Source organism: Lontra canadensis, unplaced genomic scaffold, assembly GCF_010015895.1.
Source record: "Lontra canadensis isolate GAN:19392208 unplaced genomic scaffold, GSC_riverotter_1.0 scaffold25, whole genome shotgun sequence".
NCBI lineage: Eukaryota > Metazoa > Chordata > Mammalia > Carnivora > Mustelidae > Lontra > Lontra canadensis.
The window spans coordinates 14,234,267-14,260,827 of record NW_022631019.1 but is presented as its reverse complement, the minus strand read 5'-3'; the positions used below and the strand labels follow the sequence as shown (position 1 = coordinate 14,260,827).

The window sequence follows — 26,561 nt, the reverse complement described above, 5'->3', positions numbered from 1 at the left end:
GGCATTCAAAGCCTTACGTAAACTGGGGTCCTAATCCATCTACCCAGCTACTGTCCTTTCTGCTCCTTTTTCAGGGTACCCTGTGCTTCAAATGTAAGAGATGAGTAATCAATTGCAATGTGTTTTCTAGGTGTCACATTTCTACATCTTTGCTCAGCCAGTTTCTGCGGCCTGGAATCTCCTCTCCCTTCCCACATCTAAGAAGCAGTGCCCTCATTATGTCTCTGTTGATATCGTCTAACAATGTGTCTTTTCTTGGGATCTCCCACGGCTTATTAAACTTCACTGTGGTCCCTGTCACTCTGCTTCTATCAATGTTAGAGCCAATTGTATCTCTTCCCCTAGGCAGAGAGCTTCTGAAAGACAAGAATTCATGTTTGCATCATCTTTGTTTCCCATGCTGTGTTTGGTACTTAGCCTTAGTAGGTGATCAACAAATGCCCTATGAATGGAAATTAGCACCATAAAGAGTGCAAACAGCTCTAGACCTGTCTGTACCTTCCCTCTTGCTGGGTTTCATGAGCTTAGCCAAGTTGCTTAACATCCCCAAGACTCAGTTTCATCATCTGTAAAATTGGTGAACTAGGACCCATCTTCACAGGTGCCAACTATTCAGTGAGATGGGTTCGATAAAGTGCTCAGCACAGAGTAAGTGCTCAGTAAAATGTAGCAATCATGGCCTCCCTGGAAGAAGGAGTGAAGACAAGGAGCAGCAGACTAACCAGGATTAGTGGTGGCATCTCCAGTGGTTGGCTGGGCGTCTTTGGGCTGCTTGAGGTTGAAGTGTGACCCCATGCTCTTGGCAGAGTTTCTGGCATCTGGGCTGGGCCCCTCATCCTGGGAGTGGTAGAAGACAGAGCTACTGGACCCCTGGGAGTGAAGCATGCTGTATCGTCTCCTCTTGTCCTGGAAGGAGGCAGAGAAAAGAGGGCTGGGAATAGATGTCAGAAAGAGCATCTGTAGGGAAGGCAGGGGTAGGACAGGAGGTGGGAGACATTCCACCTTTGAGGATCTGGAATAACAGGAAAGTTTTTTCTTGCTTGAGTCATTTGGGCAGTCTTCCGTTTAAGAGATGGTGAATGGAACTGACTCTTCATAACATTTATATCGTTTATATTTTTAATTATCTTCTTTATTTAAAAGAATTTTTAGTGTAATTCTAAATGCCACTGCTGTCTCCAAGTAGATAACCAAAATTAACAAAATGAACCATCTGTTCCTTCCCTTCCATTCTCCATGATATAAACACACATATATATAAAACATAAGGGCTTTGGGGGTAATTTTTATTTTACAAGAAGTGCACTATATTACCTGCATTTATCAGTATCTTGAATTTTGCACTTAAAACATTTTGGAAGTCCTGCATATCAGCCATTCTTTTAAACTTTTGGCTGTACAATATTCAACCACTCATTTTTAAGCCTTTGCTTTGGGATCCATTGTTTTTGCACCATAAAAAATTGCTACAGTGAATCCTTTGACATAAATCCATTGTATCACTTTTATTTCTAGGTGTTAGTTTCTTAGGAGGGATTTCTGGGCTGAAAAGTTATGTATTTCTAATTTTATTAGTTATTTCTAGATTGCTTTCCAAAGGAGGGAAAGTCATATTTAAACCACAATAGGCAAGGATACCCCAAGAGCTGTGTTAGTATCAGGAGAAAACTTGGCCAGTTTTATGGGTAAGGAAAGGAGAAGGCTTTTATTTGATGGTTCCTTCCAGTGGTAGAGTCTGTTGATGATCGGATGCCTCCCAGACCTCCAAGAAGGGTCTAGATTGTTCAAAGACTGACCAACATTCTGTTTAGTATCTTCTCCCTGCTTTTGAACTCCCCGCTCTCCATAACATATTAACCATTACCCTGACCGTGATTCTTAGGAGATTGTATAACATTCTAAAAGCTGGAAATATCACACACCCATTCTCACTTCTCTTGCAAGATTGAAAACACCTTTAACACAGAGCCCAGCCCACACTGGGTAGGGGCCACTCAGTTGAGATGGACATGTGCCATCCCGTTCACCATATTCCTCACCACCCCTCTTGCCTCTCTATGGACTCCGTGATAACTGCTATCCTTCAGGGTGTTTTCCCCTTTTATTTTTAGAAGTTCATTTATTCATTTTATACCTGCCAGTCCCTTTAGGCAATGAGTTGGTGACTCCTGCTTGAAAATGAAGCAAGATGACAAATCCTTCAAGCAGAAGTGGAGAGACTCAAGAGGAGGGATGGGGGAATTTCAGGCAATCCCCCACATTTTAGCATGAATTCCACCTTCCTTTGAGAAGTTCCTCACTTTTATCTCACTTCTGTCACCACATACAAGAGAATGATTTGTGTGAGTAAAACACAAACTCATCTGAGGAGACATGATCTGAATAGAGCTTTTAGGGAAAGAAACCTGAGTGCGGTTGTTCTGAACGGAGTTGTCTGTCAAAAATCAATTTGGGGAGATTATGTCAAATGTGGGTACCTGGGCCTTACCCTTAAAGACTTTTATTCAGTAGACCCGGGTTGGAGCTTGGGTTCCGCATTTTTTTTTTTTTGGTAAGTATTTTTTAAATCAAATTAAAATGTATTTAAATTCAATTAACATATAGCATTAGTTTCAGAGGAAGAGTTCAGGGACCCTGCATTTTACTTTGTCTTTTAAAAAAATTTATGTATTTATTTGAGAGAGAGAGTGAGAGAGCGAGCTGGGGGAGGGATGGGGAGGGAAGAGAGAATCCTGAGGCAGACTCCCTGCTGATCACAGAGAGCCTTTTGGGATTCAGTCTCAGGACACTGAGATTAAAAACTGAGCTAAAATCAAGAGTTGGCCACTTACCCAACTGAGCCAGCCAGGCACCCCTTGGGCTCTGCATTTTAGACATGTTCTCCTAATTTTTCTGCTGCAGGGGATCTTAAGAACCACATGTTGTGAAGATAACATTTGCCCAAGCAGTGTCATCCTGACTGCATGCCCACAGTCAGGCAACCAGACCCCACAACTGTAAACCTAGACCCAATTACTTCCTAGAGGCCACCAATAGCCTTTCCAGCTAAGGGTGGCTTTGTGGGCATGGTTCTGGAGCCCCACTGTTACGGAATGTCTAAGATACTTACAGATCTGGGATGGGAGATGTATAAGGAAGCATCACACACAATGCCATATCCCACCAGCCGCTCTCCGGGGAAGAGGGAGCTGGTGCTCACAGGTGAGATTAAGACCTCGGTGGTCTCAGGGAAGACCCACTCCACAGTTACATCACTCAGGACTGGGGCCATGGCCTTCTTCAGAGATTTGATCATCTGTTGGGCGGGGTCAGAACACAGGTTGGGGGTATGTTGAGCAGGGACGTGCACAGAGGAGGAGTACAAAGACCATAGGGGTATGAGCATGAGGGGGTGTAAGCAGAGAAGAAGACACACTAGGTCTTGGGATGGCTTGTCCAGCAGTAAACATGCCTCTGAGCTTTTTAGACTACTAGAATGTCAGAGTTGGAGCAGATCTTGTTTCTCTAAGCTTAGCATTTTATAAGGAGGAGCTCTAAGACCTAAAGAAAGGTTGTGACTAGCATGGAACCCACAGAAAATTTGTGTCAAAGCATGGGACTAGATAGTGATCTTGAGCAAATTAATTTGCCTTGCTGTGCCTCTGTTTCTTTTTCTGGTAAAGTGAGTAATTTTCAACTCTCAGTGTAGTTGGGAGAATTAGCTGAGATACTGGATTTTAAGTTGCTACCTCATGATAGGTGTTCAATAAATGACAGCTGTGGTTAAGCATCACCTAGGCTGATTTCTTCAGATATACTGCAAAGTTGGGGGAAAATGATTTGGGAATTGTGAGAGCCATAAGGGTGCACTCCCACATCTCCTTGAGGAAGACTATGATCTTCTGCTGCAAGGAATGCAGTTAGGTGATAGTCTCCAGATGCAATGCCCCAGCGTTCAAGCCAAGACCACACCTCCCGGTGGAAACCCTCCCACAACGACTGAGCTGCCCAGATACTGGTGCAGGCATTTCAGCCTGATTTGACTGCCTAATGGGTAATCTTTGCTCCCGAGGTCCCTGTTGGGTTGGCTGAGACCTTGCCAGACTTGCAGTGTGAAGCTCTCCCTGCTCAGTCCTGCTTCCCTCCTTTCCTTTCACAGGTATGCACGGGTATTACGGGCTGAAGAGTTCTCCTTCCTCCTTTTTTCTTTCACAGATATTATCCCCCAGTGAACCTCTTGTAGTTATGAATTTCTTAAATCCTGCTCTGTCTGTGGTTCTCTCGTTCCTGGAGGATCTGGACTGACCCAAGGATTTTCAAAGAGTTGGGTTATTTGTGCCAACTGTGCAGAAAATGGAGACATGACTATAATTTCCTTGATTTCTGGGTCCTTTAAATGCTTCTGAGCCACCATTTGTCATCATCAGGAATGTGGCCAGAAATGACCCCAAACACAACTCCATAACCACAGACGCAGTGACTCAGAAGCCCCAGTCCTGCCCAGCTGGTGGCTGAAGCATGTGATCCAGTGGCTGGAGACCTGTGGACATAGTGTCCTCTACTGACTCCAGTACAGTGATCCTGGGGACTATCTACTCTGTGGCCTCTACCTCTCTGGTTGTCACTGGGGTGTATAGTGGCCTAGTGGGGAGCTCAGACTTGGGTGAAATGAAATCCCAGCCCCACCAATGAGTTGCTGTATGACCAGTCTTGGCCTCTGAAGTACTGGCACCAGAACACACTGAGCTCCTTTTGCCTACCTTGGGTTGGAGCCGTTCCCCCTCGACCAGAAACTCAGCACTGCCCTTGGATACAGTTGCCAGCCCTCTCACCAGTCTGTGGCAGACGTTGGGTCCAATTCCAAAGCTATAGCACCTGGGAGAAGGGAAAGAAAGAGGCTGCTACTTCCCATCCTCTGTGTCCTCTTTGTCCCTTTGGTGGGGAAAGGGACAGAGCATGTGTGAGGAGAGCCATCTCAGAGCTGATCCTAGCATCAGGCAGAGGGTGAAAGAGAAGGCAGAGAGCCATCAGCGGGCACCAACATTCACAATAGCCCATTAAATCTCACCCCAGGACAGAGTCAAAGGAGCAGGAAGGACATCTTCCCCCCTAGGCTGCCCTTTGGGAGCTATACGCAGAGGTGAGGTGTTATCGCATCCCATCTGAACTCTTGAGGGAAAGAGGCAAACTTTGAAGTCAGTTACACCAACCATCCTGGAAACAAAGCACTGTAGGAACTGGAATTCTCTCCTTTCCTTCTGGCATCCTCCATGATGCCCCAGTTCTGGCACCCCCCCAGCCCAAGACAGCCCAGGATAACCAAAGCCTAGACCTTCAGCCTGCCCACCTCATGGAGAAGGCATGGTTTCGCAGCAGTTCTAGCACCTTGCCGGTGTTGTTGACGGCACCATCGGTGATCAGGAAAAGAAGCCGTGGGTGGCCTCGGCGCACTGGCTGACGGATGATCCATTTGAGCGGGGAAAGGATGTTGGTGCCCCCCATGTCAGCACGCATTCTCTGGATGTTATCACAGGCCATGGCCACGCTCTCCTGCAGGGAAGGGCCATGGACAGGGAAGATAGTCCCCAGGATCACCATATGACACCGAGACTGTAAGTCCTTGGAGGACAAGTACTTTGTTTCCCTAGATCTTAGCCGGGTTTCATTGAATTGACTCATGTTCCCGATTTCATCTCTGTCCCATGCACAGGAAGAATGATGGCCACTCATTGGGTGTGATTCTGCCCAATAACACCCCCTACGAATGCCCTAAGTGCTGTTGTCCATGTTTGTTAACTTACTACTGTCCTTTCTTTGTTCCTCATTAAAAATATAAACACCCGCGGAAAAGGTAAAATGGCAAGCCCCGACTGCTCAGCGCAAATGAGGTGTCCTTTTCTGATGAGCGAGGCAGGAGGTCTGTAGTGGTAAGACCATTACACTAGAAATCTTAAGACTCAAATTCTAGCCCTGCCTGTGGTGCTAAATCCCTATAGCACTTTGAAGAAACCATGCGCCCAATGTGGGCTTCAGATTCCCTTCCTCCTGGATCAGCATTGCAGAACCCAACTGTCCAAGGACTCCTGGCACCAGGTGGATATCAGATGTTCTGCTCCTGAGTCATGAAGATGCTCTTCCAACATCTATGCTTGGGCTAATAGCATGTATCAAAAGTCTTGAAATGGATATTTATCTTCTGAGCCATTAAGACTGAGGTTTTATCCCAAGGGAATCATTAAGGATGGGTGTGGAGTCTTCGCTACAAAGAGGACTGAATAGAAAAATATGGAAGCAACTGGCAAGCTCAAGTAGGGATTTAGTTCAATAGGTTCCAATTTATCTGTGTAGTGAAATACTAGGCAGTCACGGAAGTTATTGTGTAGATTAATATTACTTAGATAGAAATATGCTTATGATAGACTGTTGTGTTGGAAGGTTACAGAATGGTATGGCAGATCTAATACTGTCTTTATTAAAAATGGGGGCACCTGGGTGGCTCAGTGGGTTAAAGCCTCTGCTTTGGCTCAGGTCATGATCCCAAGGTCCTGGGATCAAGCCCTGCATTGGGCTCTCTGCTCAGCAGGGAGCCTGCTTCCCCCTCTCTCTCTGCCTGCCTTTCTGCCTGCTTGTGATCTCTGTCTGTCAAATTGATAAATAAAAATCCTTAAAAAAATAAATAAAAAAATAAAAATGTGTGTAAACACATAGAACAAGGTCTGGAGGGATTTATACTGAGCTCTTAATGGTGGTCTTTCCTTTTTTTTTTTTCTGATGGGATCATGGGAGACCTTTTAATTTTTCTTTTTGATTATCTGGTTTTAAAAATTGTGGGATAATCAATATATATTATTTTTGTATTTTAAAAACCTATAAAGTTATTTTTCATGGAAACATGTTCTTCCTTTCTCCCTCCCCTCCCTTACGTTCTTTCTTCCTGTTCCTAGACCTGGACAGAATATGCTCCAGTTTTGAATGTGCTACCAGGGCCCCCGTCCTCTTGTTCTAAATTGTCATTTGAGCCTTGTGAGTTCTATTCTTAGCCCCCTTCCCCACCCATTCACTCCGTAACCCCTTACCATTCGCTCCTTTAGCTCAAACTTGCATGAGTCTATCGTTCTCTTGAAACAGAAGCAGGTATATCCTGCTTCTCTACCCTATATATCCCCTCTCTACCCCTTCCCTGTGCCTCTCTACCCCTTCCCTGTGTCCTCTCTCCGAGCACACCCATAATTTTCCCCAAATGGTCCTTATTGTAAAGAGGAGGGATGTCAGAAGATGAGATGTCAGCTAATGGCCTACCCAGAGAGAACCTCTTGAGTTCTCTGCCATGGGCATCACTGAGTTTCTACAAGGCAAGGGGTGGGGCGACAGCTGAGGCAGCCCTCAGTGCTACCCACGCCTTCTTTTTCTTCTTTCCCTCTGCTCCTCAGCACCCACCCATTCTGGACCCAGCCCTGCCCTTGCCTTACCTCACTGTAGGTCTGACTGGAAGGGAAGAGAGTCTTAAATGTGGATCCAAACCCAATGACATTGAAGAGGCAGGCTGGCATGAGGCTCTTAAGAGCTACCAGCATGGCATCCTGGCAGGCAAGAAACGGATTTTCAGAGTTTGGGAAGGAGTTACTGGTTTTGCCACTACCTAGCAGCTAGAAGCAGCCTCCACATGGGCTTTCCCCCCTCTGCCCACACCCAACAGTGCCTTTGCCCTCAGATCAAGAAATTTGCTGACAGCAACCTGAGGCTGGACCAAAGCCATCATCATAAAACTTCTCATCCGTGTGGCAAGTCTGACTTCTCAAAGCCCTTCTATTATGCTTGCCAGTTCCATTTCACCTCCTGCTGACCCTGAGAGGTAGGGAGAGCAGGGAGCACCCACTTCCTTCTGCAAAAACGAAATCAACATCCAAGGGGGGCACGTGGCTGGGTCCGGGGCACACCGTGGACGGAACAGGCTTTCGTCCAGGCCCTTCTGCATCCAACGTGCCCTACCTGTGGCAGTTAACAAGTCTCTCAGGGGCAGTCTCTCCAGCTCGTATTTGTTAAACACCTGGGAGACAGTTTGCATGTCATCCTCACTGTGAGCCTTGAGGAAGGCCCAATGTCATCCCCATTTTATACAAGAGGAAACTGAGCCACAGAGAGGTGGGATGACTCATTCATGCTCATTTTGAGAGTAACAGAGCCAGCACGGGTCACCGTGCTCCAGAGTCTGGGAACATTACAGGGTGCTAACCAGCTTAACTCCGCAACACCAAGAGCCCTTGATGAGGTCTGTCAAAATAAATAACCACAAAGGAAAGGTGGGGGAGATGGCAGGAGGGATGAAGATGATGATGGTGGTGGTGATGATGACAGCGGCAGAGCGCAACAATAAATATCAAGCTGTTACTCTGTGCCAAGCCCCTTGTTAAGCACTTTCCATTAATTATCTCCTTTCACCTCTGTAACATGTATTACAGCACAGTGGAGAAGAAGATACATTTTGAAATTAGACATCCGTGGTTTTAAATCTCACTTATACCATTACTAACTTGACCTTGGACTCATTAGGTCACTTCTCGGAGCCTCAGCTTGGCACCTAGTAAATGTTCAGTAAATGGTTATGATCACCAACCCCATGAGAAACATTAATAGCAACACCTTTGTTCTACAGAAAAGGAAACTGAGTCTCAGAGAGTTAAGAAGTTGCACTGGATCACAAAACCGAAGAACAGGACAGCTTTTAAACCATAGCTCCAGGCAGGCACCTGAGTGGCTCAGTAGGTTAAGCCTCTGCCTTTGGCTCAGGTCATGATCTCAGGGTCCTGGGATCGAGCCCTGCATTGGGCTCTCTGCTCAGCAGGGAGTCTTCTTCCCCCTCCCTCTCTCTGCCTGCCTCTCTGCCTACTTGTAATCTCTCTCTCTCTCGTTAAATAAAAAAAAAATCTTTAAAAAACCAAATAGGCAAACAAAGAATATAGCTCTGAAATCATCATTCACGTTGGCTCTCTGCCGTGACACAGAGCTTGGGAAGGGTGTGTGTGGGGGGGACTCTCCCTCATCCCAAGTAGTGACACACTGGGAAGGGTGGGGGGGACTCCCTCTCATCCCAAGTAGTTTATTGATGGTACCCCAGAGACCTCAGCATGGCTTCTGAGAGACAAACTGTTTGTGTTCCAGAATCTAGAAGGAAGCAGTGGCAACTGGATCTTGGCCACTTCCATAGCATATAGCCTTGCAGGCTGCATAGACCTGCAGCCCCTCTCCCATCCCCCTCTGTAAATATCAAACATAAACATCAATGTTCCCTCATCTCTTTTTGTTGCCCGTGTCAATACATTTTGTTTCTCTACAAAAGAGGTCAATATCTGCTTATTTTTTTCATTAGCCACTAATGTATATTCCTGCTAGCGGGAGACTGCTGATCCATACAGATTGTCTCCGCTCACACCTATTAGAATTTTGAAAGCCATGTTTTTGGCAGCCAGTGGCAGCTGGAGAATGAGACCAGCTGCAGGAGATTAAATTGGCTGAACTTCCCCCTTGGTGTGGCTGTTCAGATTTCTGTTCTCTCCTATCTTCCTAAGCCTAGTTTTTCCCTTTTTTTTTTTTTTAAGATTTTATTTATTTACTTGACAGAGATCACAAGTAGGCAGAGAGGCAGGCAGAGAGTGAGGAGGAAGCAGGCTCCCCGCTGAGCAGAGAGCCCGATGTGGGGCTCGATCCCAGGACCCTGGGAGCATGACCTGAGCTGAAGGCAGAGGCTTTAACCCACTGAGCCACCCAGGTGCCCCTAAGCCTAGTTTTTCCTTAGTCTACCGGATGGCCACAATTAATGACCGAAGCAACACACCTATGGCCTCATTGCCAGTGGGGAAAGGAATGTGTGTCCTAGGTAATTTCTGCACCTTTCTCTAAAAGGGGGCATGTGTAGCAGAATGTGTTGTGCCAGAGCAAAGCCATCCATGAAGGGATGACCTTGAGCTCAGTGAGCTGAACTGGACAAGAGAGCAGGAGAGACTCCAAAAGGGAAAGGGACTGAGAGGAGAGCCAGAGGAAGTTATTGTCTGAAAATTCTGGAAGGTAAAGTTGGAAAGGTCTTTAGTTCAGGAAATGGATTTCCATTCATAAACTAACTCCATTTAATGGCGGTAACAACCTGGAACCCAGAGATGACAAGGATAAAGAGAATGAGTCCAGGCTCAGCATGAGAAAAAAATGCCATGGTCAATTATTGATGTCTGTCTGGCCTTGGGAGAGGGGAACAAAGGGACATGTGACATATGTTTGCCTCCCTGAATTAATCTCTCCTTCTTATTCTACAGAAAGGATAACTGAATCCCAGAGTTGAGAATCACCTTGTCCAAAGCCACATAAATCAGTGGCAGAATGATTCCCAAACCTAGACATTGCTCTTTCTACTAAGCCATGTGGCAGAAATGACATAATCAGAGAAGAGAGGTTTTCTCCGTAGAGGAGTATTGTCATTCCCCATCAGCAGGGTAAGGAAAATGAGCACTGATCCAAGATAGGGCAAGCTTTGATTTCCTCATTAGCCCTGTGATGCTGGGGAAAACAGGCTCTTGGGGACTCAGTTTCCTTACCTGGAAAGCGGCAGGGAAAATAGCTTAAATGCTCTCCAAGAGACATCATAAGATCCCATGATACTTGAGAGCAACTGAAGAGCTATCTTACAAACTGATAACAGCTGTGGAAAGAAATACACATGGCCACACAGGCCTGGAGTGTGTCTCAGCAGGACTATGGACAGCTCCCCAGTCTAATTCTTGTCTTCGGAGGACGGCAGAGGCCAGTCTAGCACTTGTGTCACAAGGCTTCAAACGGGGAACTTTGGTCTCATACATGATTGCTCAGTCATACTTCAAGACTAAACCCAGTCATAGCAAGCCCGAGGAGATGGCGGATATCACAGATCTCACCCATTCCCTTCCTTCCTTGCCAGTCCTATTGCCCTGGAAACAAGAGTTTGCTCCAGGGACAAACTAGAGGGATGAAATTTCAGGTGATGGCAGAACCTTCTCTTCTTGTTCCCTCATCCTTTATTTCCTTGAACGATGCGCCTGTACCCAGTTTAATAAACAGCAACTGGGGGCTTTTTATGCATAAGTACAGAGCCAGGCTCCATAGGGAGAGAGAGATGAAAAAGATCTGGTCCTTTCCCTTAATGAGTTCATAACTCCAGAGGAGGAGACACAGATCTACACAACCAAACAGGCAAAGAAGAGCTAGATAATGCCATAATCGAGGCAAATAATCTCCTGAGGGAGATGAAACACTTGGGGGTACACGGGGAGGAAGGTTTATCCCTCTTCTGAACTTCCCACTGCAATGAGGCCATGCTCCCAGCTATGGCTGGTTAGCAGGGCTGCCCTCGCACTTGACTGTGAACTCCTGGAGGGCAGGAACTATGTTAACAACCTGCTGTCTTTCCAGTCGGCCAACTACGGTGCTTGAGAAAAAGAAAGAATGAACTAAATATTTTCTACGGGATTATACACACTCCTCAAGGCCATGTGCAATGGATCTCTGATGTCAAGTGGTAGGAATTCGACAGATAAGAGTTTGATCTTAGACCACACCGGCTGTGTGACCTTGGGGAGGTTACTGAAATTTTCAGGATTGGCTTTCTCATGTGGAAATGGTGACAATAGGGCCAACCTCGAAGGATTACTGTCCAGATTAAACATCAAGCTGTGCATTAAATACCTAGGTTCATATCTGATACATAGTAAGTGTCAGCAAATGTTGGTTCCTTCCCCTCTTTTCTGGGCCCCTCTCCTCCCAGGACCTGGTGAGGTGTTTCAGCCAGAGCACGCACTCAACAAAGGTTTATGGGGTGCCAAGGAGAGGTATAGATGACTTTCTCTCTTGGACAATAGTTCTACCTCTGTTCATACCACTTCAAAGTTTTATTTTGGGAACAGTTGAGTTTGGGTGTCTCTGGTTAAGTTGTTCCGTGTAGTCATTGAGGAAAGTAGTTCAGGTGTGGAAGGAGGGCTGCTTGGAGCACAAGAATACTGAGGAAGCTGGTTTGGGGGAGCACAGCTGATTTAGTCTGGAACCCTAAGTCCCCGGGGGCAAGGGTTCTCTTATAGTACCTTGACACGGTGGATATTGGTCCCACTCATGCTGCCGCTCCTGTCAATGAGGAAGATAAACTCCCCATGGGTCTTTCTCAGGTTCGGCTGGACTGACTGAAGGTCAGGGCAGAAGTTGAGCATGATGACGGAGTGGTGGGGAATGTCCTTGTGGAGGCGTTTCCGGATGATTTCTGTCTGGAGGAGAAAGGAAAGCTCTCTCACTTGGGCATCCCAGGGGTCCAGAGTCACTCTTGGGGGCCCACTCTTGGGGGTCCCCCCACTACCCACCAAGCTTTGTCAAGACCCCACTCATGCTCTGTAGAGAGAGCCCAGGTCGACTGCACCTGGCTCTTCTGTGCACTAGACTTTCCCAGTTGCTTGGACTTTGGAGGCCGAAAGACCAGGGTTTAAATCCCAGCTTTCACCATCCAGCTGTGTGATCTTGGGCAAGTCCCTCCTCTGGGTCTGTTTCTTCATTTATAAAATGGGGCAAATGACATCACCTTCTCAGGGAGGTTAGAAGATGACCCTGAGCAGGAAGTCCCTGCACAGGTGCAGGCTGGAAAGCATCTTTCTGTCTTTTGCTCCCAGTGTCTAAGCCACTGGCCTGCTGCTGCTGAATGTTGTTTCCAGATGCACCCATTCTCATTTCCTCGCCCTGCCCCTCTCTCCCGCTCTCCACCCCGATTTCCTCTCTCTGTATCTGACTGTGCCTGGGTACCAGCTTCTCTGTGTCTGTTTCTCTGTTTTTATGGGAGTCCCTTCCTCAACTCAATTGATGACATCATCACACATGCAGGTGTTCAAACCCAAGACCTAGGGGTTGTCCTTGGTTCCTCTCTGTCTCCACCCCATATACCCACCGTTCAGCAAAGGACTGTTAGTTCTGCAGCTAAGATGCATTCTGAACGTGTCTTCTGCTCTGTTTCCACTGCCACCACTGTCCAGTGCAGGACAGTACCATTTCTTGTCTGGGGCCTGAGTGTCCTCTTTCCACCATTTTAATCTCCCTATGGTCCATCCTTTTATTTATTTTTTTTAAATTTCATTTATTTAAGAGAGAGGAGGGGGAGAGAGAGGGAGAGCATGAGCAGGGAGAGGGGCAGAGGCAGAGGGACAAGCAGGTTCTCTGCTGAGCAGGCAGCCAGAGGCAGAGACGGATCCCAGGACACAAGATCATGACCTGAGCTGAAGTCAGATGCTTAACTGACTGAGCCACCCAGATGTCCTTTCCTATGGTCCCTTCCACATAGAGCAGGAAGCGTGATCATCCTTGTCATCCCATTGTTTAAACAATAGCTTCCCCTCATACTTTGGATCATGGGTATGAGGCCCCCAAATGCCTGTCCCCTGGCTACCTGTCCACCCCATCTTTGCCCACTCTGCACGACATTTCAACAACTCCGACCACCTGTTTCCCGAACATGTCACCATTGTCCTGCTTCTGGTTCTGTGCATGGCTTCCCCTTCCTCACCACTCACCAGGTCTCATTCTCAGACAGACTTTCTCTAAACCCCGGGCTTAGAGCACCCACACTTATCACTCATTAGCGTATCATCCTGCTTTGTTTCCTTCATGGACCCCAGCCCTCTTCACTCTCATCTTGCTCATTCATTTACTTCTTGTCTGTGCTAGAATGCAAGCTTCATGAGAAAAAGGACATGTCATTTTTAGTGTTGTCTCCCCAGTGCTTAGAACAGAGACTGATATCTATGGGGGACCTAGTATTTGTTGAAAGAATAAACGAGAGGCTGAATCTGTGTGGGTCTTTTTATCTGCCACTGACCTATGTGTGCATCTCTGGGGTTCCTGCTCCCTCTCCTAGTCTCTCTGTTGTCTCTACTTGTCTCTGCTTCTGTCTGCATCTCTGTCTCTTGTACATGGTGTCTTCCTCTGTGTCATTTTCCCCCTCTTCCTGATTGCTGTTCACGCTCGGGATGCTTGCCTCCTTCCTTGGTGAGGGATTGTGCTCTCCCTCCCATGTGGAGCTCTCTTGCCAAAGGCCACTGCCCAGCCGGGCTTTCTGGAAGACAGAGCCCAAGGCAGCAACAGCTCCATCTGCCTGTGCAAGAAGACTCTTCTGGGAACCTGATTTTGCCTCTCAGAGAGGTGGCGTGGGGGCCAGGCTCGGAATTCTCCAGTGTCTTCTCCAAGTGCCCTTATCCAATTACAATAAACTCATCACTTCTTAGCAGCTTTGAGTGATCACTATCGGTCCTGGAGCTCATGGGAATACAGGGTATTTGCATAACCAACCCAAGGTGGCAAATTCTCATTTGCCTCAGGTGTCCTAGAGCTAACCGAGAAGTGCTGGCAGGTAGGGGAGACAGCCCCAGTCCTGACAGCCCCAATGACCCCCACCTGCTGCTCACGTGCTATAGTTCTCAAAGTCCAGGGACACCCTCACTCTGGCCCCAGTCTCTTCTCCCAATTGACTCATCTGGGTGAGAGGGTCCCTCTGGGAAGGCAGGTATTTCCCTAAACATGGGATGATATGAGCTACTAACCCTTTATCTCTGCCATCCCTTCTATGCCCCACCAGATCCCTCCAGTGGGATATCTAACAAGGGGGAAGACATGAGCAGGAAGCCATCTACACATTCCCATACCTCCTCCCCCACCACCCCATGATCCTCTGCCACTCAGGGAAGGGCTCTTAAATCCAGCAAAGCTGCCCTCCCAGATGGACTCTAAGTCCTTAGCCTCATGTCACCGAAGCCAACTCCCGAGGGAATAGTCTTCCCTCTCCTCCCAGCTTACCAGTTCTTTTTGGGTGCTAAACCTCAGTGTTCTCATTTCAAAAGGGGAGACCAGAAAAAGAAGTATGACATCGTTCTTAAACCTGCCTTGGTCTTCAGGGCCCATTTTGGTGTGCAGGGCCATGAGCAGGAAAGATTGCTGGTGGAGCTTACAGCCTGGGTCCCAGCCTCCTCCCAGGCTTCCCCAGCTCCCCCCTCTGCTGAAGCCTCCTCATACTGGCACTTCATGAGGGAGGGGGCGGGCCGAGAAAGCGTCTTCATCAGGCTTTCTTCACTCTGCCTTTATTCTTTACATAATAGTAGCAAGGATCTCAGAGACAGGATGAGCAAGAGACCCATTTAGCAGGTAGGAAAGGGAAGGCCAGAGGTAAACATGGGGCTGGGAGGGCACCTGCCTATAGGGTCCTGAGAGCCACTTGGGGTGGATTAACATGGAGAAGACCAAGGTTGTTTCTGCCACCAGCCTAGAAATGCCACCTGGCTTAGGTCCCTTGGTGGCACCAGGAGCAAGTGGCCTGGCAGGAAGTGGGAGGACAGAGTAGCTGCCGCATTTGGATGTCCACCTTCCCAGAGGTGCCCCAGCCCATGGAGGGAAACATGGACGAGGATCTGCCACCAGCTCTCTGTGAGAGTGACCAAGCAAGCCACCCCCTTCCCCTGCTCAGTATCCTCATTGGGGCAGTGATGACCCAGTTCCCAGTGTCACCCTAGTTCTGCCACCACGGACGCGGCCCCAGCCACCCTCACCTGTCTCTCTGCCCTGCTGTCCTTCTTCATTCCTTTAATGAACTCCGTTCTTCCTTTCAAGTGCTGCTCAAACTCTCCCAGGGTCATGTCCCCTTTCTCCATCAGGACGTGTGGCATGTGGGGCTCTGCAGAGATGAGATCAACTCTTGGCGGTTGTCCAAATATGAGGGCAATACCAGGGACCTTGGTTTAAGAACAGGATCTTCACAGTAGGGAGGAATCCCAATTGGAAGAGGGGAATAGAATTCCTGACTGCCTGGAGCAGTGTGGGGCCATGGGAAGACTACTGAGCTGGCAGGTAGGAGAGCCTAGTGGTCTCGGATAACTCACTGACCCTCTCTGGGCCTCAGTTGGCCCATCTGTAAAATGGGAGACAGACCAGGCTCTGATCTTTTCAGATCCTGACATCTTAGGAATCCTTAAAGAGACAGAACAGTTCCTCCCTGAGTGTTCAGAGCTGGGAGGGTCCCCTTGAGCTTCGGATTTCAAAGGTCATCTGCTCAGCTACCCTGGAGGCAAAGTTCCCTAATGGGCGAATGAGACCCTAAGGCCTCTGGAGCTAGAATCTGGGCACTCAGTTCTGCCAGCTAGACTCATTTTCCAGGAGTCACTTAGTTGGTCTTCTCTTTCTGCCATATGCTCCTGAGCTCCCCCTGGTCTGGCCCACCAGACGAAGGGCCACCACTGTGTGTGCTCCCCATAGGATCAGCATCTCTTTCCTCCCATAGGCCACCGCCCCCCACCCCGGGGCCCGCCTGGTGCCCCCTACCGCTGGGATGGATGAGGATCTCCACGGGCCGGTCGAAGGTGTGCCTGTTGGCCAAGGTGATAATGATGCTCTTGGCTGATCGTGCAGACGGGGCCGCGTCGGCTCGGATCTCGTGGGTGGGACTCTCCACCCCTGGGTGGCACAGAAAGGTGGCAGAGGCTCAGCAGTCTTGGGAGAAATAGGGGCTCAGTGGGGGAACATGGAGACCCAGGTCAGCGATGAGGGACCCCCGACCTTCTGTGTAACCACGGACAGTCCTCCTCAACTCCCCCATTGGCAAAACGGGGGCTTAGACAGATGGTGTCAATGGCCTTTCTTGCCCCAACCTCAGGACCCACTGGGGTCAAAGTGTTGCTTCCTCTTGGGGCCCATAAAGAAAGAGCTCAACGGTCGATCGCTGGGCACCCTGTAAATGCCTTTTGTGTTGGACCATCATGCTGCTCTGGGAGAGCCCTCATTGACAAGAAACTGTGTCCTTGTATCTCTTTAAATCCTTGAGTGGGTTGTGGGGGGAGCCATCAGAGCAATGGTTCCCAGCTCTGGCTGCATGTTAGAATTGCCCAGGAGCTCTGAAATATTCCAGTGTCCAGCACACACCTCTGACCACTGTCATCAGGAGCCCTGCGGTGGTGGTGGGGGTGCGGTGTCTGGGCGGCAGGATTTGAAAGCTCCCCAGGTGATTCGACCATGCAAGGTAAGAACTAGGGAGCACTGGGGGGCTGTGGCCTCAAGGGGAGGACCAAGGATATCCATGCCCCCATGGACATTGCCTCACGGGAGCCACTGAAGTGGGCATGGGGACAGCCTTGAAACCTGCCTGGGGAGGGGCTCATCTTAGGGCCAGATGTCAGGAGGCAGGAAGTGGGGGGTCTGTAAGGCTCCATGAGCTTCAGGATGTCTTCCATCTGGACAGGACCACTTCCCTGCCCTCCTCTTCCTCTCTATCCCTGGTAGGTTTTGGTCTGAAGCTCTCCCTACTCTGGGGCCTCAGGTCTCCTTTCCAGTCCCAATCCAGGTCTGGGCAGCTGTGTCTCACCTGCGAGCAGGCATGGCCCACGGATCTCCAGCTGGAAGTTGAACTCATATTCCATGGGGTTGGACACGTCGGTATCCAGGAGAGTCGCCAGGCACAGTTTGCTCCAGGAGTCCAGGGAACGGGTGCCAAAGCAATGCTTGTCTTTCCTGGGAGAGGGGAGGGGAGAGGAGGAGGAGGCGGCAGGGGCCCAGTGGAAAGACAGAGAAGATGGTGAGCCCCAGGCAGCCCTGATATCCCTGCAGCCCATCTCTCCAGGGGGATGATATGCTCCCTCCCACCCTACACACTTACTCCTCCTCAAGGCCTGCCTCCAGGGAGAGGGGGGACTCAGACATAAGGCGCAGTTACCTACAGTGGTGAGCCAGACGCCAGGCCTGGTGCCCCTCAGCAGCGGCGCACATCGTTCTCACCAGTGCCCCTAGAAGAGGGATCAGGGTCCCCATCTCCCCATTTCCCACATGGGAAAATAGAGGCTCCACAAGATGCAGCAGCTAGACTAAGTTCCTACAGCTAGGACTTGGCAGAGAGTGCGTTCTTGCTGGTCAGTCTGGCTACACCTACACGGTGAAGAGGTTAACACCGCATCACCCTGCTTCTTGGCTCCCTGCCCTATTCTGTGAGCTGGGAGTGCCTGCATGAGCCGCTTCTCCAAGCCTCAGTTTCTCATCCATGAAATGGGGATGATAATGAGTTGCCTTGAATGAGAGTTCAGGGAAGGGTCCCCGGCTGAAGCCTCAAGTTTCTGGGGTCTCTTTCTGGGTCATCCTCACCCTGTCTTGGACCCTGATCCATCCCCCACCTGCAGGGCCACGCCCCCTAAGCTCTTTGCTCTGTATGCTTAATACTTGACAGAAAGGTCTCCTGGTGATGTCCCAGGATTGGGGCGGGGGAGGGGGACATGAGGTTGTGTGTTTTCAATGGAAGAGAGCACACTGTGTGCTGAATCACATTCTATCACTTCCTTCGTCTTGCTCCCTGCTGTGTTTCTGAGCTCCCTCTCTGTGGCCGTCTGCAAACCAGCCTTTGCCGGGACAGGGTATCTCTTAGGAGCATCTTATCTCCTACTTATTTCTTCCTGCCTTCCTGTCCCAACAGATGACACTGCCCATAAGATCCTTATCTGCGTCCCTTTTTTGGACTTAGGAAAGAATTTCTCTGGGGCTCCCAGGTCAAAGGCTTGTGTGCTGCTGTCTTTGTAGCTGCTGGCGTGGGCAGAAAGCCTTCTGTGTTTGAGAGGCAGGGCCTACCAGAGCTGGGGACGTTCAAGACCTCGGTGGGTCCAGGAACACGAGGCCTGGGCGGCCCTGAGAAGCTTATTCCTGCCCCTCCCGGCTGGCAGAGTGAAACAGATGCTCTTGGGAGAAACCGGCATCAAATCCCCATGAACCTCGAAATTGCTCAGAGTGACACAAATAAAAATAAGAATAATAGGTAATGGGGCGCCTGGGTGGCTCAGTTGTTAAGCATCTGCCTTCAGCTCAGGTCATGATCCCAGGGTTCTGGGATCCCGCATTGGGCTCCCTGCTCAGCGGGAAGCATACTTCTCCCTCTCCCACTCCCCCTGTTTGTGTTCCAGCTCTAGCTGTCTCTCTCTTTCTGTCAAATAAATAAATGAAATCTTAAAAAAAAAGAAAGAAAGAAAAATAGGTAATACCAAATGCTAGAGGAGGAGGAGAGGAGATTCTTCCTTCTACTGGTGGAAGTGGAAACTTTTCAGCCTAGAAAGCAATCTGGCAATACACAGCGTGTCTTTGGTGTTTCTAGTCTGATGTTGGCTTGTGCTGCCAGCTTCTCTGCTGTGCCAACAGGTGTCCTCACCCTAGGCTTCAAGATCCTATAATCGGACTCACCATCATCCCTCTGACTTCTTTCTTTTGTGTTCCCAAGCTGCTATAGCCATATTAGCCTTCTTGCTCCTCCTCCAACACACCATACCTATTACCGCCTCAGGGCCTTTGCACTTACCACTTGCTCTGCCCAGAATGTTCTTCCTCCAGCATATTTCCAGCCTCCCTTTCTTCAGATCAGGCTTCACATGTTGCCTAAGCCATCTATTTGAGCTAAAATAGCAACTAACCCCACTCTACTCTAACCTCCATGCTATGAAACATTTAGCATCATAGAACTCACCTAACATATTACATATTGTGAGGTTATTTCTTTATTGTCTATCCCCATGTCCCCCCTGCCCCCATCAGAATGCTGGCCCCATGAGAGCAGGGACTTTGCTTTCTAGTTTACTGCTGTATTCCAGCACCCAGAACCATGCCTGGCACACAGTAGGTGCTTAATTACTGCCCAGGTCGTGACCGAGGAGTGCCCTCCAGGCTGAGTTCATGTGGGAAACTGCTATAACCCTACCCCCAACCCCAGCTTGGCCTGAGGCCAGCATTTTAATGGTGGCCTCCAGAACTTTGTTGACACTGTCTTCTGTGTCCCTGGCTGTCCCCAGAACCTCACGAGAGTGTGTATGAAACTTCTGGATACACCTGGCTCACCTTTCCAGTTTTCAGCTTGGCTCTCACTCACCCTCATTAGGGGTGGGGGGAGTTAGGTAATGTAACTGGCCATTAATTGTGAATGTTATTTTTCTGCCAAAGCGATGCAAAGACCCTCTGGAATAGATTTTTAAAATTCACACATGAATGACAAAATACAAGACACCTCCAAAGACATCTGAATGCAGCTGATAAGGAGGGCGTCCTCTCCCTGCATGGGACACGCTCCCCCTCCTGAGTCCTCAGGTGGGGAAAAGGGACCCAATTTCAGCAGCAGGGGCTCTAGGCTGCAACCCAGAGAGAAACTGTCCTGCCCTGGGCCTGTAGTATTCCCAGCCCCACCTTGCTGAAACCCCCCCTTGTACTGGCTTTTTGTGGCTTTGGGAGAGATCTGAAGCTGGTCAGGGCCACAGGACGTACTGTGTGTCTATAGCCCCATCTTCTGTCGCCCTGCTTCAGTTTCTCTCTGGAGTCCTGTCCTTGCTGCCTCAGGGCCTTTGCCCCTGCTGTCCTTCTCTGTCGGAACATTCTTGTCTGTGCCTACCTCCCTGTCATGGCTCAGCTCCCAGCTGAAATATGACTCCCCAGAGAAGTCTAGTTGTCCCCCAGCATGGGTCCCTCTTTTATACCGTCAGCCCAATGAACTTCTCCTTCATTGCACTTTTCACATCATTAATTATGCATGCAAGCACAGAAACAATTACCCACCTATCAGTAGTGCTTTCTGTTGGATAATGATCTCTGCCACCCAGTTCCACATAGGAAGGAGCCACCATGGATTGGTGCCCTCTGTATCCCTAATGCTCAGCTCGGTGTCTCGCACCTAGTAGGTGCTCAGAAAATACCTCTCATGTGCATTATAAAATAAAGCCTGGATATTCTCATCCCAAGCCTCCCAAATACTAGAGTTTCTGGCCAAGAGTGACAGGGGGGGTATTTCAGGGAGATTCTTAAGTGTTCTAAAAGTGAGCAGAAGGGAGTAATTATGTGGATGGTGGTCACTTTAGCACTGAGCCTCGTCTTCTTCTGCCTATGTCTCCCACCCCTCACCCTCTTGCCTTCATCCAACTGACTCCCTGCGGCCACCCGAGGTTCTACCCCTGGTCCAGGCTAGGCTCCTTACCCTTGGGCCTGTTGGGTGGAGGGGCCGATGCTCTCCGTGCAGAACTGAGGCACGGTCGGGGCGCAGACAGCAGGCAGCAGGACCCGCACAGCCCCGCTGGGCAGTGTCGGGAGCTCTGAGGAGGTGCTGACAAAGACCGTGACATTCTCCATAGGGGCAATGGTCCCCAGGTTGACCACAAACAGAATCCGCTCCAAATCCTCATCCAAAGCCAGCTTCCCTGGTGTGCAGGAAGGAGGGATGACAGATAGCGCCTCCTGCAGAGCGTTCCCTGAGTGACAGGCCTGGAGTCAGCAGTTCTGCATATGTTATCTCTGGTTTCCTGTAACTGTGGTAGGTTTGCGAGCCCCTTTTGCGGATGGGAAAACTGAGGCTTTGCGTGGGGGTGCGACCTACCCAAGTTATTCAGTGAATAACTTACTCGTTGAACCGGGATCTGAACCCACAGGGGTCTGAGGCCAGGCCCCATGTACTTTCTGCTGGGAGTAGGAGGCTGGGACCCACAAAACCCCGACAGAAGTCACATCCGCATCCCCAGACTCTGCTTCCCCTCACAGAATCACACTTAAGCACCCTCCCAGCTTTGAGGCAAGCGCGTTTGTTCATTTCTCTCCTGTTGTCTGAGAGGCCCATTTCCTCACCCCCACTTAGCTGGCATCGCTCAGCCACCAAGCCCTCCATGGAAACCTCCCTGGTCCCCACCTGGCCGTTCTCTCCCTCCTCCGACATTATCCAGACCCCTTCCTCCAGAGCCACTCCCACCTCCCACCTCCTGTTGTGGTTACCCCTGAGCCTGTCCTTGCTCTCTTCCAGCCCATGAGCAGCCAGAGCAATCTGTAGGCAACTTGGTATCTTACACACGCTACTTGCTCATTAAAAGATTCTTGAATGTCTTAATGATCAGGCAAAATAACCCCATTTGATCACACATCCAATGGTAAGAATCTCTAACATCTAAATTCAAATCCTGCCTGTCACTAACACGCTGTGTGAACTTGGGCCGGTCACTCACCCTCTCTGTGCCTCGGTACCTTCAATAGCGGGCCCAGTAGCCATGGTATCAGAGACTGTCATCTCTGCAACCGTGGCTCTGTTGAGCTTTGGGTGGATACAATTACTAGTTCAATTTTACAGATGAAGCTTAATTTTTTATTTAAGCTCATACCGTTTGCAAAAGATAGGATGGGGAGTCAAGCACTGGTGGGATTCATTCCACAGCCTCCGAGCTTCATGGACTTGCTACCTATAGAGATAAAGGCCACAACTCATGGGGTTGTTGCCTTTGATCTTCATGATGCTTTTGAGGTGAGAGCAGGAACGAGGTTCAGAGAAGTTAAATGATTGGCCTGAGATCACACAGCATTCCTGACTCCCAGTTTAGTGCTCTCTCTACCTTAACCCCAATGCTTTCCTTTCAGTCTGCTCGAGACCCTAGCCAGGCCCGGGGCCCCTGCCACCGCCCTTCTCTGCTCCTCACCTGTGACAGAGGTGGCTCGGACACGGGTGCCCTCAAAATGGGCATTATCCATCTTGGCTTTGTCCTTGATCTGTACTGTCACGACCCGGTCGGCAATGACCGCCTCAAAGCCGATCACCGTGGTGTATTCATCCAGTGGGTACACGAAGAGGCCTGCAGGGGAAGGGCCGGCATCATGGGGGGCTCCAGCCGCACCCCGCACACTCCACCCCTGGGAGGGAAGCCAAGCCTTTGACCTGCCAGAGCGATGGACGGGACTCACTGCCACTTAAAAGACAGTGGGGGACCCCGGCTGGGACCTCATGGCTCTGGGGCAGTTCATGTAAGTGCACCAGAGGCCCTGTGGGAGCAGTGGGGGCGGGGCTGGCAAAGGGACAGCTGGTCGTCTGACCCAGCCGGCTCTCACTGTGCAGGCGTTTGAGACTCATGTGGCCAGGGTGTCTGAGTTTTCAAGAGACAAGAGAAATCTGGGTTTTTATGTGACTTGTTTTGTGTGCCAAGGAGCTGGAGCATCGGAGGAGACAGACGAAGGCTCTAATCCAGTCCCGCCTCCCCTCCTGGCCTGGTGACCTTGCATAAGACATGGGGCTTCTTGAAGCCTTACAGCCCCATCTGTACAATGAGGCCAAGAGAGCCAAATTCACGGTATTGTCGTGGAACTGGAAAAAGTAGTCACCGTGATTTAGCCATGTGCCCTGTGTTTTTATACATTAGTGCTTCTCAGAGTCTAAGAGCCCACGAGTCACCTGGGTAGGTGGGGGGCGGGTCTTGTTAAAATGCAGATTCTGATTCAGCAGTTCTGGGCAAATCCTGAGACTCTGCATTTCCACTCAGCTCCTGAGTGATGCTGATGGCTTTGGGACCACTCTCAAGGGATCAAGACAGTACCTCATTTGAAGTGCCCACGAACCCTGGGGCAGCACAATGCCTGGTCCATGGTGAGCCATCCATAGACCCCGGCTCCCATCGCTCTGGGCCTCAGCCTCCTCATCTGCAAGATGGGGACACTGGTTCTCCCTGCACGTGGAAAGCTCAAGGACCTTTCCCGTATTGGCCAGTCCTTTGGTCGCCTGGGCCCCTAGCAAGTTCCATTTTAAATTGGCCCCTGGAGATTTCCCTAAACAGACAGCCAGGGTGATCTGTCCTGCCCAGAAGTTTTCTGAGGAAAAGTCAGTTTCCCTACAGTTTCCTTTGGGGACCGAGATGGTTGGGAAAGAGGGTGGTACCCCAAGACATGAAACCTGGGGGTTAGGAAGTCCTCATTGCTTAGATCGAGGAGGAATCCTGGCTACAACAAGGGTTTACGCAGCCCCTCCCAGCCAGCCTTTCCGTGACCCCCTTCCTTAAGTGGGGAGAGAGGCGATGGGTTGACAGACTTCTGCCGGCAGCTTCCTGTCCTCTCTGGACTGCTCCGCATAGATGACTCATAGTCTCACGCTGCTTTTCATTCCGCGCAGTCCTTCCTCGCGCATTACCTCATCGGGTCCTCCTGCAAAGCCCTGCATCCAGATAGGCAGAGAAGCATCCCGATCTGGATAAGGACAGTGGCTTCCCCAAGGTCACAGGGACAAGAGCGGGAGCTGCTACTTCTCTGTTTGATGCCTCTTCTACTGGGAGGCTTCCTTAAAAAGTGGGGGGACCGGCCATTTGAGGAAGGTGGGCCTGCTTGTGGGATGGCAATAGTCCTGGGACAGCCAGCTGGGGCTGAGCCCAAATCCTGACCTGGTGTGTTACTGGCTTTGAGGCCCGAGGGGCGGAACCGCCATTCCCATTTCACGGATGAGCAAACTGAGAATCAGAGAATGAACATAACTCGTTCTGTGGATGGGCTAGTACTTGTCAAGGTGAGGATTACATACAGTGGACGGGGGCCCTGGGGAAGCCGTATCAGGGATCCTCACCCTGGAAGGGCTGGGCTTCCAGGTTGCCATAGGTGAGAGAGGCAGTCAGACCCAGAGCGTAACCACTGACAAAGGACGTGACGTCAGAGGCGGTGAGGGGCAGGGCTGCCCCTGTGATCTGGTTCAGCAGACCTGGCATCCCGCTGGCTACTCAGCCTTTAGGGCCTGTAAGAGACAGGAAGGGCGGGAAGTGGGGAGAGGTCCCCCCATCCCTCTCCAGCCCAGGCCTCCCCTTCCGTCCCCACAGGCGGCCAGCATTCTCCCAGTTCTCCCCACCCCCTTTGTGGGAGTCATTCCTGCTTGCTCTCAATCATCCTTGAGAGAAGTGGGAATTCTCTTTTTGTCCATTTCACAGCAGAGAAACTGAGGCCCGAAGACAGGGGACCTGTTTGGGTTCACTCAGTGGGAGGGAACAGAGTCAGGGCCAGAGCCCAAGCAGGTTCATGGCCAACCTGGAATTCTCCCCAGTGGACAGTGCTCCCAGAGCTCTGGATGGGAGTCCAGGGACTTGGGCCCTGACCCCACCCCTTTGTCAGTTTCTTAATCCCTGAGCTGTGGCTGCTTCCTCAGCAGAATGAGGGAATGGGGCTAGTTTACCACATCCCTCCTTCTCTGAGGGCATCTAGAATAATCTACCCACCACGTCAGCACGGGTTGTGAGGGGAGTGAGGGTACCCCCAAAAGATACTCAAGTGAAAGGAGCCACCTGATTCCTCCAGGTGTGTAGGTCAAAAGGCTGGGAGTCATCCCTGGCTCCTCTTTTTCACCACTCCCACCATACCCAGTCCACAACTAAAGCTCGTGATTTATCTCTGCAAACACCGGGGCACCCATCCCTTCCCCACCACAGGCATGATCATCTCAGCCGCCACCGTGTCTATCTGGATGGAGGTTCCCAATCGACCTCTTAAAGCTACCGTCCCTCCCACTCCCATCCATTCTCTCAGTGGCCAGGCCCCCAGAGAACACAGCCACTGGAGAGTCTCCATCCCCTGCTGCCTGCTCCTGGGGTAGAGACCCAAACCTGGAAGTACCTGTGAAGTCCGGCCCAGCTGGCTTTTCCTGCGGGTCACCGCATCCTCACACAGGCCTTGTGGCTCTCCCAGCTTCCAGTCCATTCCTCAAACATGTCCTGTGATCTCCCGCCTTTGTCCCACCATTCACCCCCAAAAGGCTCACCCCTCAACCTACTTTCAAACTAGTGACTAGTAACCTCCTTTTTGTCCTTCAGTGTCAACCGAGGGTCACCCCGATGGAAGCCACACCACCCTCTCCCCTACTGGGCCCAGTGTCCTCTCCCTCCACAGCCCTCGGAGCTCCTCTGTCCCTTTGTAAGGATGCTGTGTGTTGCGCAAGATTATTTTGCTGCTGGCCTTCATCCTGTTTGCAGCCTGCGCTCCTGGAGGGATGGGCTGGGTCTCTCCGCACTCCCTGTCCTATCCTCGGTGCTGATTAAGTGAATACGGGAATTCTCAGTGAATACTGGACTTCTCAGGGCAGGGATGTGTCCACTGTCTCTTGGGGTCCCAAGACCCTCCCTGGGTCATCACTGTGCTTGAAGGGTGCACTGGGAATGGGAAGCGAAGTCAAAGGGTGGGGAATACAAATTTGAGGTCAGACTTGCTCCAAGTCCCCCCCACCCCCACCCGTGGAGCTGAGTTGGGCCAAGCTTCTGCTGCTTTTGTTTGCAAGGCTGTTCAATGTGTGCTTATTACTCTGCCTTTTCTCAAAGAAGGGAAGTCATCCCCTTCAGGTCCTCCTCAGGCCTCTGATAGGATCCTCTGGTGCTCCCGCGCTCTCTGTCTGGCAGCAACGTCTTTTTAATTATGGTCTCCCTTGGGGCTCGGGCCCAGACAGCTCTCAGCCCTGCCTTATCTGGGCAGGCTGACTGACAGCAGGAGGCCGATAAGGAGCTAGGAGGGGGCCGCTGTATCCCCAGCTGCCTTCTCTCAGGAGCATTCTGTCCCGGTGGTGGCCCAGCAAAGCCCGCCTTCTCCCAGGGGACAGAACAAGATGGCGGAGTTCATTTCCTCAGCCAAGCCTGCTGCCACACACCCTCCGTCCCCCACCCCTCCTCCTCAGCCTGGGTCACCGCTGGTCGGAATGCTGACCAAGGAATGCAGCTTCGGGGAACCAGCGCCCAGCTGTGTGGGGAAACTCGGCCTTCAGCTTCAGTCCATCCCAGGATGGA

The 26,561-nt window shown here is 50.4% G+C and overlaps 1 protein-coding gene across 1 annotated transcript in view; it reads right to left on the bottom strand.

Annotated features, from left to right (window-relative positions):
* VWA5B1 (von Willebrand factor A domain containing 5B1) overlaps positions 1 to 26,561 on the bottom strand; it is a 45,039-nt gene that overhangs the window by 14,184 nt on the left and 4,294 nt on the right. Inside the window, exons 2-13 of the mRNA XM_032863627.1 lie at positions 24,371 to 24,535; positions 22,470 to 22,622; positions 20,993 to 21,263; positions 17,372 to 17,517; positions 16,336 to 16,467; positions 15,567 to 15,691; positions 12,078 to 12,254; positions 7,449 to 7,559; positions 5,331 to 5,529; positions 4,740 to 4,858; positions 3,110 to 3,295; positions 723 to 906 (exon numbers count right to left, since the gene is read on the bottom strand). Coding sequence (XP_032719518.1) covers positions 723 to 906; positions 3,110 to 3,295; positions 4,740 to 4,858; positions 5,331 to 5,529; positions 7,449 to 7,559; positions 12,078 to 12,254; positions 15,567 to 15,691; positions 16,336 to 16,467; positions 17,372 to 17,517; positions 20,993 to 21,263; positions 22,470 to 22,622; positions 24,371 to 24,509 — 1,942 coding nt within the window. The 5' untranslated portion in view covers positions 24,510 to 24,535. The remainder of the gene's footprint in view (positions 1 to 722; positions 907 to 3,109; positions 3,296 to 4,739; positions 4,859 to 5,330; positions 5,530 to 7,448; positions 7,560 to 12,077; positions 12,255 to 15,566; positions 15,692 to 16,335; positions 16,468 to 17,371; positions 17,518 to 20,992; positions 21,264 to 22,469; positions 22,623 to 24,370; positions 24,536 to 26,561) is intronic.